We start from the raw sequence: 18328 nt of genomic DNA, 5'->3' as shown, positions 1-18328 counted from the left end.
AATTATTTTTTGCACTTTGAAAAAGTAAATGAAATACATAGTTTTGTTGTATTTTAGTTGGTGTAAGATAAGGTGTAAAATTTTTGTGTAAGCATAACATTCCTCTTATTTTAATTGTTAAATCAATCTTAAGATCTCTAAGTTGAACTTGGAGATTGAACCTCATGTAGATTAATTGTTAAATCAATCATAATTGTATCCGAATTTGGAGAAGGGTGTATATGTGGATTGATATATCCAATGTTTTGTCTATCGAAGAGTTTGGGGATTTCTTCTACAATTGTGAAAAAGTCTTCTGTTTAAATAAGAGAAGTTTGTTGGGGATTATTTGGCTAGCCACGGTTTGGTCAATTTGGTCTAAGCGTAATGCGGTGATTTTCAAGGAGGAGTCGTTCAGCTTTACCGAGTGTATGTCGGAAATAGTTCTTTTTTCTTGGAGGTGGTCTTCTATTTATCATAAGCCGGTTAATCTTTGTAACTTTTACTTTTGGAATATTCGACCTCTTGATTGTTTTGAGAGGTAGGAGCTTTCCGCTTTGTTTTTGGGTAGGAGCATCCCTTTTGCTCCATTAATTCCAATTTGCTTATTTAAAAAAAAAATCAGTTGAGCTATTCATCTACCTTTAAATATTGATTAAAAGTTAAATCAACTATAAATCCATTACAAATAAATGGATATAAACATCCTGAATGCCGTTCTGTTATTGTAAAAACACATTAAAAAAATAAAACAATAACCAATTAAATATGAATTTAAATCTGCATGACATATCATTTGCATTACCAAGTTATAAAAAAAAATTAATTTCAAACACCCACTACAAAGGGCAACTCATTTACCTTATTAAGTGTCAATGAATTTAGAAGGATTTTCTTGATTTAATGAATAAATAAAAATTGTTTATTTGTTTTCTATAACGAAATCAATTTCCTTTTAATATTTTCACTAAATAACTTGTATACTTTTTTGTGTGAATTTATTAGGACTAAGTTAAAATCAAGTTTGATAATAATATGTTCCCTTAAATCAATCTTCTTTTAAGGTTTGGCTTTTAATCAACTTTAAAAATCAATTAGGATTAGGTATAAGACAAAACCCTAAAACCCTAATTTTGATGATCCTTTAAATATTTGTGATCTTCAAGCTTCACCATGTTAATATAATTTGTAGTTTTGATCCCCCTACTTATATACTTGTTGATTTACATCCTTGTACACTTATAGTTTGGTTGTGTTATTATCTTTGTATATGTATATATTGTTTACTAACTCGTATGCATGAGACATTTATCCATCATCACATCATATTCATTCATACATGAAATGATCTTGAGGTATGTCACCCTTTTATTCATATATTCAACTTTTATTTTTGAGTTTACACGCCTTGATATTGTTGAACTCACCCTTGATTGTATCCATGATACACATGTTATATCACACACATACTTGAGATATTCATCTTGAATGATTGCTTGAGATGTTGCCTAAAACTCCAAAGGAATGGAAATAGTATTGACTAAAATTGTCAAGGTACTCAATCTCTTGTCCAAACTATTTTACTTTGTGCTTAGTATTGTTAAAGCTTTGCACCCACTTGTTTTGAAAAATAGTTTTGTATTGTTAAAGCTCAACCATTTTAAATCAACCCTTGGTTTTGTATTGTTAAAGCTCAACCAACCTCTTTTATTAAACCCTAACCTTGTATTGTTAAAGCTTGACTCCTTTTAAAAACTTATTAACTATTGTTAAAACTTAACATTTTTAAAAATCCGTTGAATATTGTTAAAGATCAACACCAAAAAAGATTTCGCCATGTGGCTATTTATTTTCCTTTTAAGAGGAACTACAAAAGCTCTGACTTTCCTATTGCACTTAAGGGGTATGTAAGCCTAAGATGCGATGTCTTATCGAGCTCATTTTTAAAATCTTCTTTTCTCATCCTCCCACTCTATTTAAACAAAAAAACACAGTCACTTTATGACAATAATAACAATAAAAAGGTTCCTACGGAGTACCGTAGATGTGAGGGGTGCTTAAAACCCTCCCCTTGCATAACAAACCCCCCGTACCTAAATCTCTGATAAGTTTATTAGTTTTGATTTTAAAAACTTTTGTGGGTTTTATTTCGCTCTTTCTCCCATTTCCTTTGGAAACAATAAAGCGCGGTGACGACTCTGTTTAAAATATCTGAGCTAAGTCAATCAATGACTTTAGTTTCACAAATTTCACTGCTACAGACATGATACCGCAATATAGACACCCTTATCCATCACAGTAGATTTGTTTGCCTCGGTCGATTTGACCATGTTGGCTAAAAGTTTCCCTTTTATTTTCTATTCCCCTGTCCCTAGGTCGCTACTTCGGTAGTTCTTTGCTTTTCGAGCGGCGCTCGTTTGTATGATATTGCTTTTGTGTTTTCTTTCTTTTGTAGGTTGCTAGACTTAGTGTAGTCTCTTTTTGCATGCTAACTTAGGTAGAAACTTTCCTTTGCATTAGGTTCTCTTTCATGAATTCTTTAAAACACAAATCACACTCTTTATTTTCTTTTGCCTTCACGGCGCCTAAGATCACGTTATTTCCTTCCTACCTTTCGCGCATAAGTCTCCAAATGTCGAGCTACCATAGGATGCGAATGTAACTGTATGCCTAAAAATTATAAAATAAACAGAAACTAGTTAGCTGAGCTACGGTAACTCTGATTTCTCAAAAAGGATACATAGGCAGCAGGGTAGGACCCGTGCGAGTACAACATTTTATTTTCCCTACATTTCATGCATCCTAGCTCAGATTAGTCATAGTTTCTTTTACACACCCATAGATTAGACAACAAGCCTGGATCCCATCGAGTACGATAGACGTGAGGGGTGCTAACACCTTCCTCTCACGTAACCGACTCCCTTACCTATTTCTCTGGTTCGCTTCAACCATGCTTTTCCTTTCCCCAAGTTTATTCTGTGTTCCCTTTCCCTCTCTTGGGATAAATAGACGCGGATGACGACTCTCTTTTCTGCGCCACTTTCGCGTTTGAACTTGGACGAAAATCTCGGGAGCGACATCTAGCGACTCTGCTGGGGATGTGTGCGAAGCTCTTGTTGGTACATCCTTATGCGAGTCAGTCATAACACTTGCTTATTTATCATTGGGTGTTTATTTTCTTTATTGCTTTACATATTTATCTCTTTGCATTGCATTCTATTTGCATTTTTACTTTTCTGCATCATAGTTTTGGACTGTCTGTATTTTCCTTGGCAGGTGGAATTGTTCCATGAGGTAAAAGACCAAATACACAGGCTATGAGTGAACTATAGGAACACTAGGATATAATGGAAACATAATTGGCTCTGAGGTGTCACGTATCACGATTTATCCATGCTTTCCACGAGCAAAGCATGTTTCAAATTTGGTATTATCGTCATCCATAGTTGTGCTGTGACGGTATTACTTCACGCGGACCGTATGTTGTGTTTCTTTGACCTTACTCTGACCTAGTCTACACCTGTGAGCGGGGCGGGATGATTTTCACAGGTATAAGTACTGTTGGTGACTATGTTCTGTTGGTGACTGTTTCTGGTTCCGATTGTGACTTGTTCTGTTGGTGACTTGTGGTTTGTGTGGTGGTCCGAAACTGCCTCGAACCTTTGAACCTGTGCCGTGAGATTTTGCGGTGGTCCAGACATATCCAGTATTGTGGAGACATTAGTTCCCAACATGTTTCATCATTGCATATTTACTTTTGAAAAAATAATGTATATATAAAAAATAAATAGCATACATATTCCTTCCATTTCCAAGAAACTTTTATTCAATATAAACATGTCTTATATTCCATCCCATATAGAAATGAGAGCTACTTTTCATTTTGTATTGATATTTTTATTATTTTTTCTTAGTTCTCACTTATGTTTTAATTATACTTTGATTTATGTTGTAAGTTAAAGATTTTGATTTATATTACGGGCCATTGAGTCAGCTTAATCTATGTATCGAGTATTTAAATATTTTATGAATAGTATTGTGTAATAAATTATTTTGAGAATCAATATAATATTTTGTTATCTACTTTTACAATTTCCACTTATTTTTATTTTTTTATGTGAATATAATAATTTTTGTTATGTGAATGAAAAGAAGAGGAAAAGGAAAACTCTTATATTGTTTCTACTTTTCCATTCTTGTTACTTGAAAATCATGAGAAAAACTGTAGCTCATGTAAGTATAATTTTAATAGTAATCTTTGAGAGAAATGTGTATTTGATTTAAATGTGTTTATTTAATTATTGGAGATCTTCCATAAACAAAAATGATAGTGCGAGAAGAATTTACTTTTTAGTGGAACTCTCTCAATTATTCATGCATTATTATTAATGATTTTGGCGGTACCATTCACACTTCACCTGGAACAAAACTTTGAGTCATCCAAAGTATCAAAGATATCTTATTTGAAAAGCCTGAAGTTATCCACATCCTCCGTGTAGACAAATCAAATTGCATATTTTATGGAAAAACTCGCATCCATTAACATCAATCTTCTTATTCACAACTATCAATTCCATCGGGAAGAAATTTATTTTTATATTTATAATTTTTTATCTCTCTTTGTTAAGCATTGTAACCAATAAAATAATTAATTTTTGTTACATATCATTTTAATAATATTGTCTTTTTATATGAATAATAGGTAGAATTATTCCAACTATTACAAAAAGCTGTCTCCGTTGCTAGAATAGCCCCCGTAAGCCCTGCATTTAAAGCATTTCCTTCACCCAAACAATAACTAAAACTACCAAGATGCTCCCCAACCATGTTCCGAAAAATGCCACCACACGCAGCCAACGAAAGAAAGCTGCTAGTTACCCTATCAACATTCACCTTTGTCCAACCAAAGAGAGGAAGAGACCACAAAACTTACTGAACAATAATAGGACGAGGAGGGTGCATCATAACCTGAAAATTCTTCAACAACGAAAAAATTCAAAATAGAAGAACACGCTCTTTTAGTAGTGAGATTACCCGGCAATGAAGTGAGAGAGTGAATGGTAGCACAACTAGATTTCCAATAGACAAGATTATCCTAAAACCTGGCCTGATTCCAAGCATACCAAATACAAGCAACAACATTAATAACTGTTGCTTTAACGACTACGAGACAATCGCTGATTTAGTTGTAAGTTACTGAACTTTGAATATGATTTAGGAGTTATGTAATGATAAAGTATAAAGTATTTGATTTATTATAATATTTAAATAATATGTATTATGAATATGAGAACTAATCTAAAAAAAATTCTTAAAATTATATTTAAGAATCTAAATATCACTATTTAATAAAGAAAATTAACATAGCTTGGCTAAAAAATTAATAACTTAAATTAATAAATTTTAGAATCGTCCATGCCTATAAAATTAAAAAAAAACAAGACTCTTTAAATTTCCATTTTCATTTTCAAACTCATTTTTATTTAATTTAATTATTGATATGAATAAAATAATTAATTTATTGAGATGATTATATAAAAATTTTCAATTCATTAATGATATACATTGACCTATAATAAGTAACAGTTTTCTATGCCCCATAAAATAACCAATCTATTAATCAGGTCACAATATATTTTTTTCATTACAATAAATAAATTTAAAAATTACAAAAATATGAATGAAGTTACTTGATTAACATAGGAACACCGAAAAAAATTAATATGGTAAGATATAATATATAATTTAAAACTTTTTTTGGACTTGAAATTGAATAAAAAATTCTTAGCTTTGGTAAATATTTATTATAGACTAAACACTAAATTAATAATTGAAATTTAGATTCATCTACACTTATTTATATATATATATATATATATTATGAATTTAATGATTAACCACAAATAATATATACAAATAATTTGATATAACAATTTTGTATAATATTGCATTATTCACGTAAATATGACATATCTTTCTAATTTAAGGAAAATAATTGATCGTTTTTTATGTATAATTAATTAAGAATTTTCATATTGTTTAATTTTTGTTTATATTTAATATAATTTTAAAGCATGTTTAATCATATGATTATAATTAACTATATTTAATCAAATATATTTTTGGTTTAAAAAAATTAAAATTAAAATTCTAATCAAACTCGTGCAACACACGGGCTATGTATCTCGATGTTAACCGCTAAAACAAGTTTTACCCTTTCAAATAATGTCCGCAATTGCTCTTCTTTATTTTGGAAAATAAACCTATTTTTATTATAATTTTCAATTTAAATATATATTCAATCGTGCATTTTGTATATTATGTATTATGTTTTAGAACCAAAAATAATATTACTGAATAGTATCATTCTAGACACATATTACTTGGGTGTTATAATTGTTCTATTCAATTTAGTTAATTTTGTAAAATTGAATTGTCATTGGCTATTTGAATAGTTATTGAAGATTAATTATTTAAACCAAAAATAAATCAAAACACATTTTCCTTTTTTTGTCACTTTTGATATTATTTTTTATAAAAAATAATCTAAATTAACATTGAATATTTATTATAAAAGATAATGATAAAATAATTAAGAATTGTCATGTTATTAAGAATGACATAAAAAGAGTTGCGTATAATAATAATTTCTAGGATAGAAATCAATGTTAAAGGGGGAGATAGAGTGTTGTTAAATACATAGAATAATAGTTAAGGGAATACCAAATTACCTTATAAAAATAATTCTAGATTCCTCATAAAATAAAACTCCCTTATCCAATGAATAATTATATTTTAACAAGAATTCTAGATATAATCGGTAAAAAAGAAAACCTTAGCTATAAATAATTGTTTAACACAAACATTATGTCTAATGAGTATTGTGCATGCTTTCAAACATCACAAAGTTGAGATTTTTTATTTTTTATGGAAATGGCAATGAGTCAAATTCAAAAATATATTGTGATGATCTTGATGATGATGATGATATTTGCGATACAGGTTGAGTGCATCACTCAATCTCAAGACTATAACTCAAACAAGCTTCCAACATTTTTATATAAAATAAAGTGTTACTTTTATATTTGTGGCATAAAATCAGGTCAGGAATTACTAAAGTGCTTGCATGATTGTTATGAGAATTGCTAACACCACTACTATGATTCTTCTGATTGGTGCATACTTTGTGGTGCTTAGATACATTTCTTCTGGAGAGCTACAATAGATAATAAATAATTCGTATATTTTATAAAATGCTATTAAATAAAAATGTACTCATAAATATTGATATTTTGTCAAACTTAAATAAATTTATTTTAATTCAAGCTATCTATTTGTTTTAAAATTAAATTTGGCAGGTATTTTTATCACTTTTGTTTATTTTCTAGAAATTTATTTCATAGATTTAGCTGCATGGAAAATTTATTTATGCTAACGCTAACTTTTGATAGTTTGTTTTTTTATTGGTATATATTTAATTTTAAATGGCATTATTAGATTAATTGTTAAATCAATCTTAAGATCTCTAAGTTGAACTTGGAGATTGAACCTCATATAGATTAATTGTTAAATCAATCATAATTGTACCGATCAAAAGAATCATTTATCAGTTGAGCTATTAATCTACCGTTAAATATTGATTAAAAGTCAAACCAGCTATCAATCCATTATAAATAAATGGATATCTGTGAAAGATGTTCAAAATATTTTTCGTTTTTAATTTTAAACAACACAACAAAATGAAAATTCATTTATGTTGAAACATTTTAAACATTTTCTTTGATATGCATTAACCTATGACGAATAAATTTAATTTAAAACATACACAACAAAATGAAAATTATTATTATGTTTTTTTAAAACAATATATAATATATTATGTTGTTAATCATATTTTGTTTACACTATTTTTAATCTATATTATAATATAAATAAAAATGTAAAATCACTTGAATAAAAATAAAAAATAAAAAATTTAATTCTACCTTTAATAAACATGTTAGACTATTTTTATTAAAAATATAATATAATTTGTTTTTAACAATATATTGTTTTTTAATAAACATAAAACATATTGTTTTTAATAAATATATAATATATATTCAAAATTTATTAATAATATAATATAAATAAAAATATATACATATTTTTAATAAATAAATAATATACTGTTTTTAATAAACACATAATATACTATTTTTCATAGCAAATAATATACTGTTTTTAATTAACATATAATATACTATTTTTTATATATATATTGTAATACCTCGACTCTCCGACACCAATAATTATCATTTAAATTAATTAAATGATAATTAGAGAGAATAATTGACCTTTCTTTTTAGTAATCAATCAAGTCTACTGATATGGTTAGAATGGAACTAAATAACACATTAGTAATTAATTTTTGGTTGGAGGGTATTTTGGTACTTTCACTTTTTAATGATGACTTAAGGGCTTGTTTGGTTGAGATGTAAAAACAAATTGGAAAGAATGAGAAGAAGAAGGGAGACGTGAAACATTATGTGACTCGACTGAAGTCGTCAAAATCCCTTGCAATTATATGTTGAAGCAATGCGGTTTCTTGGAATCAAAATCCCTTGCAATCACACATTTAAGCGTTGATAATCGTCTTATTAAAATTGAACAATTATAATTTAAAATAGATAAATTTAAAAATATGAAATAAAAACATTTTTTAACCATGCAATCAAAATCAAACGGTTTATAAAATCATCACTAAATGAATAGCGCAAAAAGTCAACTGCAGAGGATTCAACTTCTCCCTCTAGTACTTAATTTAGTCATGACTATGAACATAAAAAACATAATCATATACATATTTTATACAGAAATTTGGTCAACCTGAAAAACTATCTTAAACTACTTACAAGTATATACCAAAACTATTCAAAAAAATAAAAAAATAAAAGGACAAAAAAAATAATTGATTTTTGCCCCATTTTAATGTTATGCATTTAAACAAAAATAATAAGTTAGATCCTTGACTTGCTGATTCATTTGAGGGCTAGTTCATCAATCATCTCTCACTAATTGACCTGTTTTAAGCATAAAAAAGAAGTAAATTATTTACTTTATTCCAACATACACACGATCAGCAGACACCAGACAAAAATACGTCAATATCAGACACAAATACGTCGATATCAGTATTAATTTGAAAAATTAATTTTAATCATAAGTGTCGGTATTGGTCGTGTCTCACACTAACACAGATATGGACACATGCACATTTTTTTTCAGAGGTGTTGGTATTACAGAGCCGATAACACTAACTTTTCACCAAGCAAAACATTTTTCTTTATATACAGATTTATTTTCACATGCCTTGTTTTACAAGAAAACAACTAAAAGCAATTCATGCAAACCTTCTTACAAGATAATCTTCTAATATCCTAAACTATTACATATACTCTAGCTGCTAAATGTCTTGATGCTTTGGTCTTGAGATCTTCATCAAATTAACTAACTTGTAACATGGTATGCTCTCATTTGTTTATTAGCCTCGACTGAGGTCGTATATCGGTATCAACATGATGATCGGGGCAGACCATAGATCGAAAACAGCTTCCACCGTTCTACATTTTAGGCGATATATAAGCGATTAAGATAACTAACTAACTAACTCGTCAATTAATTACCTGAGCATGTCTCCCGCGGGCAATTTGAGGCCGCTTAACGCCGGAGAAATGCTAAAAGTGTTGCCGATGGATTCGTTATTATAAAACGAAGGATGTCCAAGAGGCATAGGCCTGTCTGGAATTTGAGGAACTTCGATATCGCCTTCCAACATCTTCAAAGCGTCTGAAATCGTCGGTCTCAAAGCGACCATTACATGAGAACACAGAATTCCAACCAGCAAAAACCTTTCCATTATGCTCTTCGGATTCGAACTAGTATTGTTTTCGTCTTTCAAAAGAGAACCATCCAAAGCCTGGTCTATTTTCCCCGATTTCACCAACGACCAAGCCCAATCCGTAATCAAGAACGCCCGTGGCGATCCCGACGAAGACAAATCAAGAGCCTTCCTCCCACACATTATCTCCAAAACAACGACGCCAAAGCTATACACATCACTCTTCTCGGTCAGTTGACCATAAAGCGCGTACTCCGGCGCTAAATAACCGTGAGTCCCCGCCACCCTAGTAGTGAGATGAGACTGACCCTCCCTGCTTTGTTTCGCGAGTCCGAAATCAGCAACTCTAGCCCTCATATCTTCATCAAGTAGAATATTAGTAGCTTTGATATCCCTATGATAAATTGCAGGCTTAACTCCATAATGCAAATAAGCCAACCCTTTTGCCACATCCAAGATTATGTTCTTCCTTAGAGGCCAAGTCAACGATTTGTTCGGTTTCGAAGAATCCTTCGACACAAAAAGATGATCTTCGAGGTTTCCATTCGGCATGTAATCGTAAACAAGATACCTTTGACTTCCTCTATCACCATAATTCTCACTCTCATCAACCACACAACAGCCTCTAAGAGGCAACAAATTCCTATGCTTAAGATTACTAATAATCTCAACCTCATTACAAAACTCGGCATCGCCTTGAAAATCCGATTCCAAAACCCGCTTAACCGCAACAACAGATCCATCAGCCAAAGTTCCTTTGAAAACCAAACCAAACCCACCTCTCCCTATGAAATTCTTGGATGAAAAGTTATCAGTAGCCTTCTCAAGTTCCTGAATTTTGTACCAAATCGACCCGGTATTCGGCCTCAACCTTCTTCTAGACCCTTGCTCCTCAGGATCAAAATCAAATTGAAAAGTTTCAAGCTTCCTCTCCCTCACACGTTTCCTATCATACCAAACATATAAACCCAACAAAGAACTCATAACAAACAACGCAACGCCAGCTCCGGTTAACCCGAAAACTAGCCCCTGACGACTCTTCGAACCCGAACCAGTTTGCGTATAAACAGGTAAACTAAAAGCACAAGTAACAGCACCATTACTCTCAGGTCCAAACTCATTCACAATCCCAGCAGCATAAAGAATAGCAAAGTAGAAACAATCCAACGAGTGAGAAGAATTACCATCAATAGAAACAAGCTTCTGCTTAACCTGTAAACCAGCAGCCAAACAAACATCACACTGAGAGAGATCAGTCAGATCTGGCTTACAAGCAGTGTTGAGAGTGGTGTTCTGACCCAACTTCTGATTCCAATCATGGACAGTTTCAATCCCTGCACATATGTGAGGTGAGATAACAAACTGAAGAGGGTCGAAACAAGAGTTGACCAGGGTGTTTGAAAGTGATAAAGAATTGAGCTTTGTTTGAAAATCTTTCATGCATGAAAGTGAAGTTTGAAGGTCTTGTAGATTGAACTGTGAGGTTTCTTTTAGATGTTGGGCTAAGCCTATTCCAAAGAGAGACAAAAGTGATATGCAACAATTGCTTGTGTTTGATTCTAGAGGCTTCAGGTTTTGACAAGAAGATGAGTTCCAATGGATTCTTAGGACATAGTTAAGATCCATAGGACATGGTGATGATGATGATGATGATGAAGATGATGGAGAAGGAGTAGGAGCTGCTGAGACACTCATCATGATGTTGAGACATAGAAAGAAAGGAAAAACAAGAACAAAATTCATCTTTTGTTTGTGTTGTGTTTTTTTCACCTTTGTTTTGGGACAAGGTTATATGTTTTTTTTGGAAGTTGAAAAGTTACTATATTTGTGTGGAGGGTGATGATTGATGAGTCAAAAGAGGAAAAGGGGGTGAGTGAAGAAAAAAATGGAGAATCTAGAAGAGAGAGAGAGAGAGAGAGAGAGAGAGATTGAGTTAAAGGATGAAAATAATGGAGTTGAGAAATGAAAATGGAATCAAATGAATGAACAATGAACGAGGTTTTGGTCAAAATGTGACATTTTTTGTGGCAGCTGGTGTTGGATTAGGTGTAGTTGTGTGTGTTTTTTCTATAGGTTGTTAAACTGAGTTTTCAATGTAGGAGAGTGGATATCACGCGCTTCATCAAGTTGGGTGATATTTTATTTCTTTTTGTTTGTTTGTAATCATTTTGTTGTTATTATATATAGAGGTAAAGTAAAGGACAGACTTTACTATCAAAATGATATTGGAAGACTTCACAACATATACCACATCAAATATTATTGTAAAGAGTTGCTTATTTGAAAGGTTGTTTCAAGTTCGACTAATCCTAATGTGTATTCTAGAAGGGTAATCAAAATATAAAATATTTTTATGAAATATTATATGACAAAAAAAATATACAGTGTAAATTAATCTAAAATAATCTTTCAGTATCAATCAATGTATTTTGTCAAATCAAATTATAATTTTTAAGTTAATGATATGACGTGGTTTAGTGATGAATTTTTATTGATTTGTTGGGAATCTAGGAAAATCGAGAACAAGAGGTTAATGATAACTTTTTCATAAATCCAACATTGTATCCATTTATAAGTAATGTGAGACTTTAATTACTCACATTTGTACTCAACACTCTTTCACACAAATGTTAGTCCCTACGAGATCTGAGCGAACTATTGGAGTGTCTGAGAGAGTCGAGAGCATAAATGAAATCAATGTTTCTAAATTGATAACTTTTGTGTGTTAGATAAATGGCTCTTATACCACTTTTAGGGAGTTCAGGAGAGTTGAAAGCACTAATGAAACAAATACTTCATAATCACAAGAGAGGGAGACACCGATGGAAAATAACCTCCATAATTTTCCTCCTCCGTGAACTCAAACATAGGCACTAGCAGAAACGTGAAAAATAAAAGCGCAATGACACAAGAATTTTAGCGTGGAAAACCTTCTCAATGTGAGAAAGGAAAAACCACAGGACCCTTAGGCCTCTTAAAACTTCCACTATAATGATAATGGGAATACAACAACTTCACCTTAGGTGGAACTCTCTACAAAGTATCTCTCAATTTGTAAGAAACACTCTCACAAATTGGCTCACTATTTCTCTCTCACAAGAACTCTCTAAGAAACAATTTTCTCTCTTGAGAAAAACTCTATTTCTCTTGCTTCTTGTTTCTCTTGTGGTTGTGTGAATTGAATGCTTGCTCTTGGTCCTATTTATAGGAGAAGCAAGGCAAAGGTCCCTTAGATGCATGAAGACACTTGTTTTTTGCCTTCCATGAACCGTAACAAGTGTACTTTGTAAGGCATGCACCACAACAAGTGTATTTTGTAAGACATGAACCATAATAAGTGTACACCATAAACCTTGCTAGATGTCATCACATGCAACCTTCCATTTTGTTAAATGTATTTTTGCTATGTGGAAATGGCTGGACCCCACATTTCTTCCCCTCTAGGGGAGTGATCTGAATTAGTTCGGAGTTGCTTCCAATCCAGCAGCTTGTTTGCAAAACTCTATCTTCTCTTTTGGTAGAGGTTTTGTCATCATGTCTGTCACATTCTCATTGGTGTGAACTTTCTCTACTTTCAATAGTTTACTCTCCAACACATCCCAAATCCAGTGATACCTCATATCAATGTGTTTTGACCCTGAGTGATATGTTGAGTTCTTACTGAGATGAATTGTGCTCTGACTATCGCAATAGAGAACATAACTTTCTTGATTCTGGCCCAACTCTTGCATGAACTTCTTCATACACATGATTTCCTTACAACCTTCTGTGACTGCGATGTATTCAGCTTCAGTGGTACTCAACGCAATGCACTTTTGTAATCGTGATTGCCATGAGACAACTCCTTCTGCAAAAGTAATCAGATACCCGAAAGTAGATTTTCTTGAATCTACATCTCCTGCCAAATCTGCATCTACATAACCAATGAGTAATTTCTTTTCATTGCCAAAGCACAAAGATTGTTTGGCAGTTCCTCTTAGATACCTCATTATCCATTTCACAGCATTCCAATGCTCCTTTCCTGGATTTGACAGGAATCTACTCACAACTTCTACAGCATAAGCAATGTCTGGTCTTGTACAAACCATTGCATACATAAAGCTACCTACAACTCAAGAATAGGGTACCTTGCTCATTTTTTCTTTTTCATTCTCATTGCTTGGGCACTGTGTCTTACTGAGTTTCAGATGACCAGGTAGTGGTACATGCACAAGTTTAGTATTATGCATGTTGAACCTCTCAAGGACTTTCTTGATATAATCTTCTTATGACATCCACAACATTCTTTTGGGCCAATCTTGAATGATCTTCATTCCAAGAATCTTCTTTACAGCATCCAAATCTTTCATGGCGAAAGATTTGCTCAATTCCTTCTTTAGAGAAGCTATCCTTGTCTTGTCTTTCACAACAATGAGCATATCATCAACATACAACAAAAGTATGATAGGTTCACCATTATCATATTTCTTCACAAACGCACAATGGTCTGCAAATGTCTTTTCAAATTTATGTCGGGTCATGACTGATAGAACCCTCCTTCAACTAGGAGTTTTGTAAATAGTGTCATACATTGGAAAATCACCGTAGTTTGTAAATAGTGCAACTAGAAAATTCCCAAAAAAGAGAGTGGGTCAATATTGACACGCTTAAATACCAAGTCTTTCCTTAGCTAAAACTTACTAAGGCACACTTTCACAATACTACGATCAAACAATGTTGCAACCACAGAGCATACTAAGAACTTTATTATAAGTACAACATTGTAGTAATAATTCTTTTTCATGCACCATAACAAGTGTACTTTGTAAGGCATGCACCACAACAAGTGTATTTTGTAAGATATGCATGATAACAAATGTACACCATAAACCCTGCTAGATGTCATCACATGTATCTTCTATTTTGTCAAATATATGTTTGCTATGTGGAAATAGCTGGACTCTACAGACACCACATTTCAATTTAAAATCTTAAAATGTTAGATAAATAGATAATCATAGTAGCATTAATCAATTAGTACTTTGTTATCCACTCAAAAATTACCATTATATTTAAGTCGCTGCTAATATAAAATTTAATGTTATAGTCTATCTAAAATACCTAAGTCATAGGTGTGATCAAAAGATCATTGGTTTATTAGAATAAAAATATCTAATTAATTTAAAAATAAAACTTTGTCACGTGGGAAAAAAATTAACAATTTTTTTATATATAAGAATAAAATTTGATAGCTTTTCAATTGACTTTGGAAATTTTGATTTCTAATAATTTTTAATTAAATTTTTGTTCAATCTTTTTTATAATTTTCAAATAAGAAAAACTCTATACTTAAAAGTGAAAAATAAACAATAAAAAATATGAATTATATCTTATAAGAGAACCACCAGATTACGCAATCAAAACAAAATGTTATGAAACATGTTATATATACTATTAAAATCACATGGATCAGATTTAAAATTAATAAATAAATAAAAACTATTATAATAAATTGATACCTGAAATTACACTTCAATTATTAACTATAAGAAAATTTTATCTAGAAAGTTTACAATATTAATATTTAACATGAATAGTTTTGTCATTAAAGAATATAAGACAATGAATAAGACAAGATGATGATGGAGTTGAAAATAAGCATTTAATAAAAGAAAATGAACAATAATGTTTTTGTCGCTATATGGAATTTTATGGACACGCAGTTTTAATGGATGTGCATGTTCTCATGGGCGGCTAGACGAATTATTGGTATATTTGCTAAAGCAAGAAAGGTGTTCTGACTTTGGCACATTCACTTTGCAACTATGTGGATTGTTACAAAACTTGAGTATACTATAATCAACTCATCAATGATAGACATGACTTCTAATATAAGATATTTCATTTCATGGTATTGTCTATATCATATACTCCCTCCGTTTTTTATTAGCATTTTAGACTTTTCACACCGTTTAAGAAAAATAATAATTGTTGTATGAAAATGAGAAATTATGAAAGTTTTTACAAAATTATCCTTCATTAATCACATATGGAAGATAAATTTATATAATTGAAAGGAGAGAGAATAATAAATATTTAAGGATATAATAGAAAGAGTAGCATTAATTATATTATTCATTGGAAGAATTGTAAAGCAACTTATATTTAAATACAATTTTTTTCTAAAACGACTTATAATAAAAAACGGAGGAAGTAAATACTTTCATATATTATTATTATTATTACGTATGTGCTGATATAATTTCACCAAAAACTCTCATTTATAAATATTCAGCTATAGGGTTGAGTTGATTCATATTTCATTCACTTTAAATATATTACTCCCTCCGTTCCTTTTTAAGTGTCGTTTTAGAAGAAATTTTTTGTTCCTATTTAAGTGTCGTTTTACAATTTAATGTTATAATTTGTCAATTATACCCATATTTTTTCAATAACTCCACCTCACATTTTTCAATTAGTTATTGGAAAAAGAGAATATATGAATGAATTTATTTGGAAAGAGAAAAATAAATAAGGGTATGATAGGAAAAGTAACTCTAACAATCCACTATCTTGGTTAAAGAGTTTTTTGCTAAAATGACACTTAAAAAGGAACAGAGAGGGTAGCATTCAAAAGTCTGTTGTCTCTGAATATACGTAAATACTCTTTTATTGTACTCCCGAATATTTAACAAATATTTTATTTTTATAATTTTTTATATATATATTTTATTATAACGTAGGAGTGACATATTTTGGACTGGAAGGAATTAATCATTTGATTGTATTTTTGTCCTTAAACTAAAGCACTCTATGTTTTTGTTTAGTGGGCATTACAGAGAAGGTCAAGCCATAAAATTAGGAATATTTTTCTTAAGGAGAAAATATAAGTAAACCTAATAGACGATGGAATTTTGATTAAGATGAAAGTGTATTTATACGTAAACAATCTTCCTGTTAAATTTAAGTTTTTGGATAGCGCCACATCTCTCGCTAATTTGACAGACAAGTTAAATAAATTATTACCTGATATCGATAACAGACGGGCGAGGAAGAACGATTTTCGTGAAGATTAGGCTGATATTAATGGAAGGGTGAAGTTTTAATTGTCTCTCACTTGTTGGTGTGTCCTTTGTGTTGTCATGTTGAAGAGAATTTGGATCACATTTTCCTTCATTGTTCTATTGCTAGATTATGGTGGAGTAAGTTGTGTATTTGCCTTCGGATGGATGATGCTTCTTCGGCCAAAACTATTTTGGAGCGACTTTCTTTATTGGATAATTCTTGTAAGTCGTTTTTTCAAATGGATTTGGGTTGGTTCTTCGAGTTGATTTTTTGTTGGGTTCCTTGGAAGTGTCGGAATTAAATCATTTTTAAAGGCAATATTTTGTCTAACTTTGATGGGATGGGATTGATTAAATTCATCTCTTGGAAATGGTTTTTGACTTTATTTAACATTGATTCTAGTTTATGTTGGCCGAATTGGTGTGTCGATCCGAGTGGGGTTTTTACCCTTTTTTTTATCTTTTCTTTGTAACTTTTGGGTTAAGCACCCCTAGTGCTTTTTAATATATCCCTTTGATTATCAAAAAAAAAAAAAATGGAAGAGTGAAATACAACTTGATTGAGTTGAAGACCGACGAAGATGTCAAGGCCATGTGGAAATTTTATTTTTTCGTAGGATAAATAAAGGTCTGATCGAGTTGGATGCGCAGATAACAAGATCCGTTGATAACATAATGAAGATGTTGAAACGTCCAGAATCATATGGTAGTACCTAGGTTTTTATGTTTAGTGTTTTTTAATTTATGTTTGTTGTACTATTTTATGTTGGGTTTTTTAATTTATGTTTGTTTTTAATTTATCTTTGAATTGTGCAATCTCCAAAATATTATGCAATAAATAAGTACGGTGATAAGAAGTCTATGTCACAAAATATACATAGGAAAACTATAATACACATACAAAAGCCCCAACGGGCTATGCCCACTATCCTAGATAATCCTGTAAAAACCTCATCATCAAGGTTTACCAAACCTGCGAGGTTATCTACAAGAACAACAACCAATTGGAGGCGGCTATCCAGGTCCCTTGTGGAGGTGGTGGTGGCGGAATGACATCAGCCTGTACCTCAACTTCAGAAACCCTAACACCAGAAGGTCCCAGAACATCAGAAGACCCTGTATTCAATGGTATGAGGTGAGAGTGTGATATATTGTAATACCACTCCAAGTAACCATCCTCACACTATGAGGATACTGTACCGGAATTGCGCTAGCTCTAACCACACAGGCAGAGCTGATGATGTGGCTCTGAAACTATCTGTAAATGCCACCAGCTGGAGCTTCAAGAACTGGACTAGGGATGCCCTGAACAAAATCAAACTATCACAGACACCTCTCAAGAAGATGTCTAGCCACATGGTTCTCCCACCTCATATGTCATGAATACAAGGTTGCATCGTCAAATGGAAGATGGGGACTGTGCACC

The 18328-nt window shown here is 31.5% G+C and overlaps 1 protein-coding gene across 1 annotated transcript; it reads right to left on the bottom strand.

The window, feature by feature from the left end:
- Positions 1–8807: 8807 nt before the first annotated feature.
- Positions 8808–11880, bottom strand: LOC131645148 (probable receptor-like protein kinase At1g11050). The gene is made up of 2 exons (XM_058915808.1): positions 9645–11880; positions 8808–9041 (listed from the first exon to the last, which is right to left on the bottom strand). The coding sequence occupies exons 1-2, from the start codon at positions 11600–11602 to the stop codon at positions 9023–9025; spliced, it is 1977 nt and encodes a 658-aa protein (XP_058771791.1). The 5' UTR covers positions 11603–11880; the 3' UTR covers positions 8808–9022.
- Positions 11881–18328: the final 6448 nt, after the last annotated feature.

This window comes from Vicia villosa, linkage group LG1, assembly GCF_029867415.1.
Source record: "Vicia villosa cultivar HV-30 ecotype Madison, WI linkage group LG1, Vvil1.0, whole genome shotgun sequence".
Taxonomy (NCBI): domain Eukaryota; kingdom Viridiplantae; phylum Streptophyta; class Magnoliopsida; order Fabales; family Fabaceae; genus Vicia; species Vicia villosa.
This window is presented reverse-complemented; position numbering and strand designations above follow the sequence as displayed.

Coding starts and splice junctions, on each gene's coding strand:
- LOC131645148 (XM_058915808.1), bottom strand. CDS start 11,602: ATGAATTTTGTTCTTGTTTTTCCTTTCTTTCTATGTCTCAACATCATG.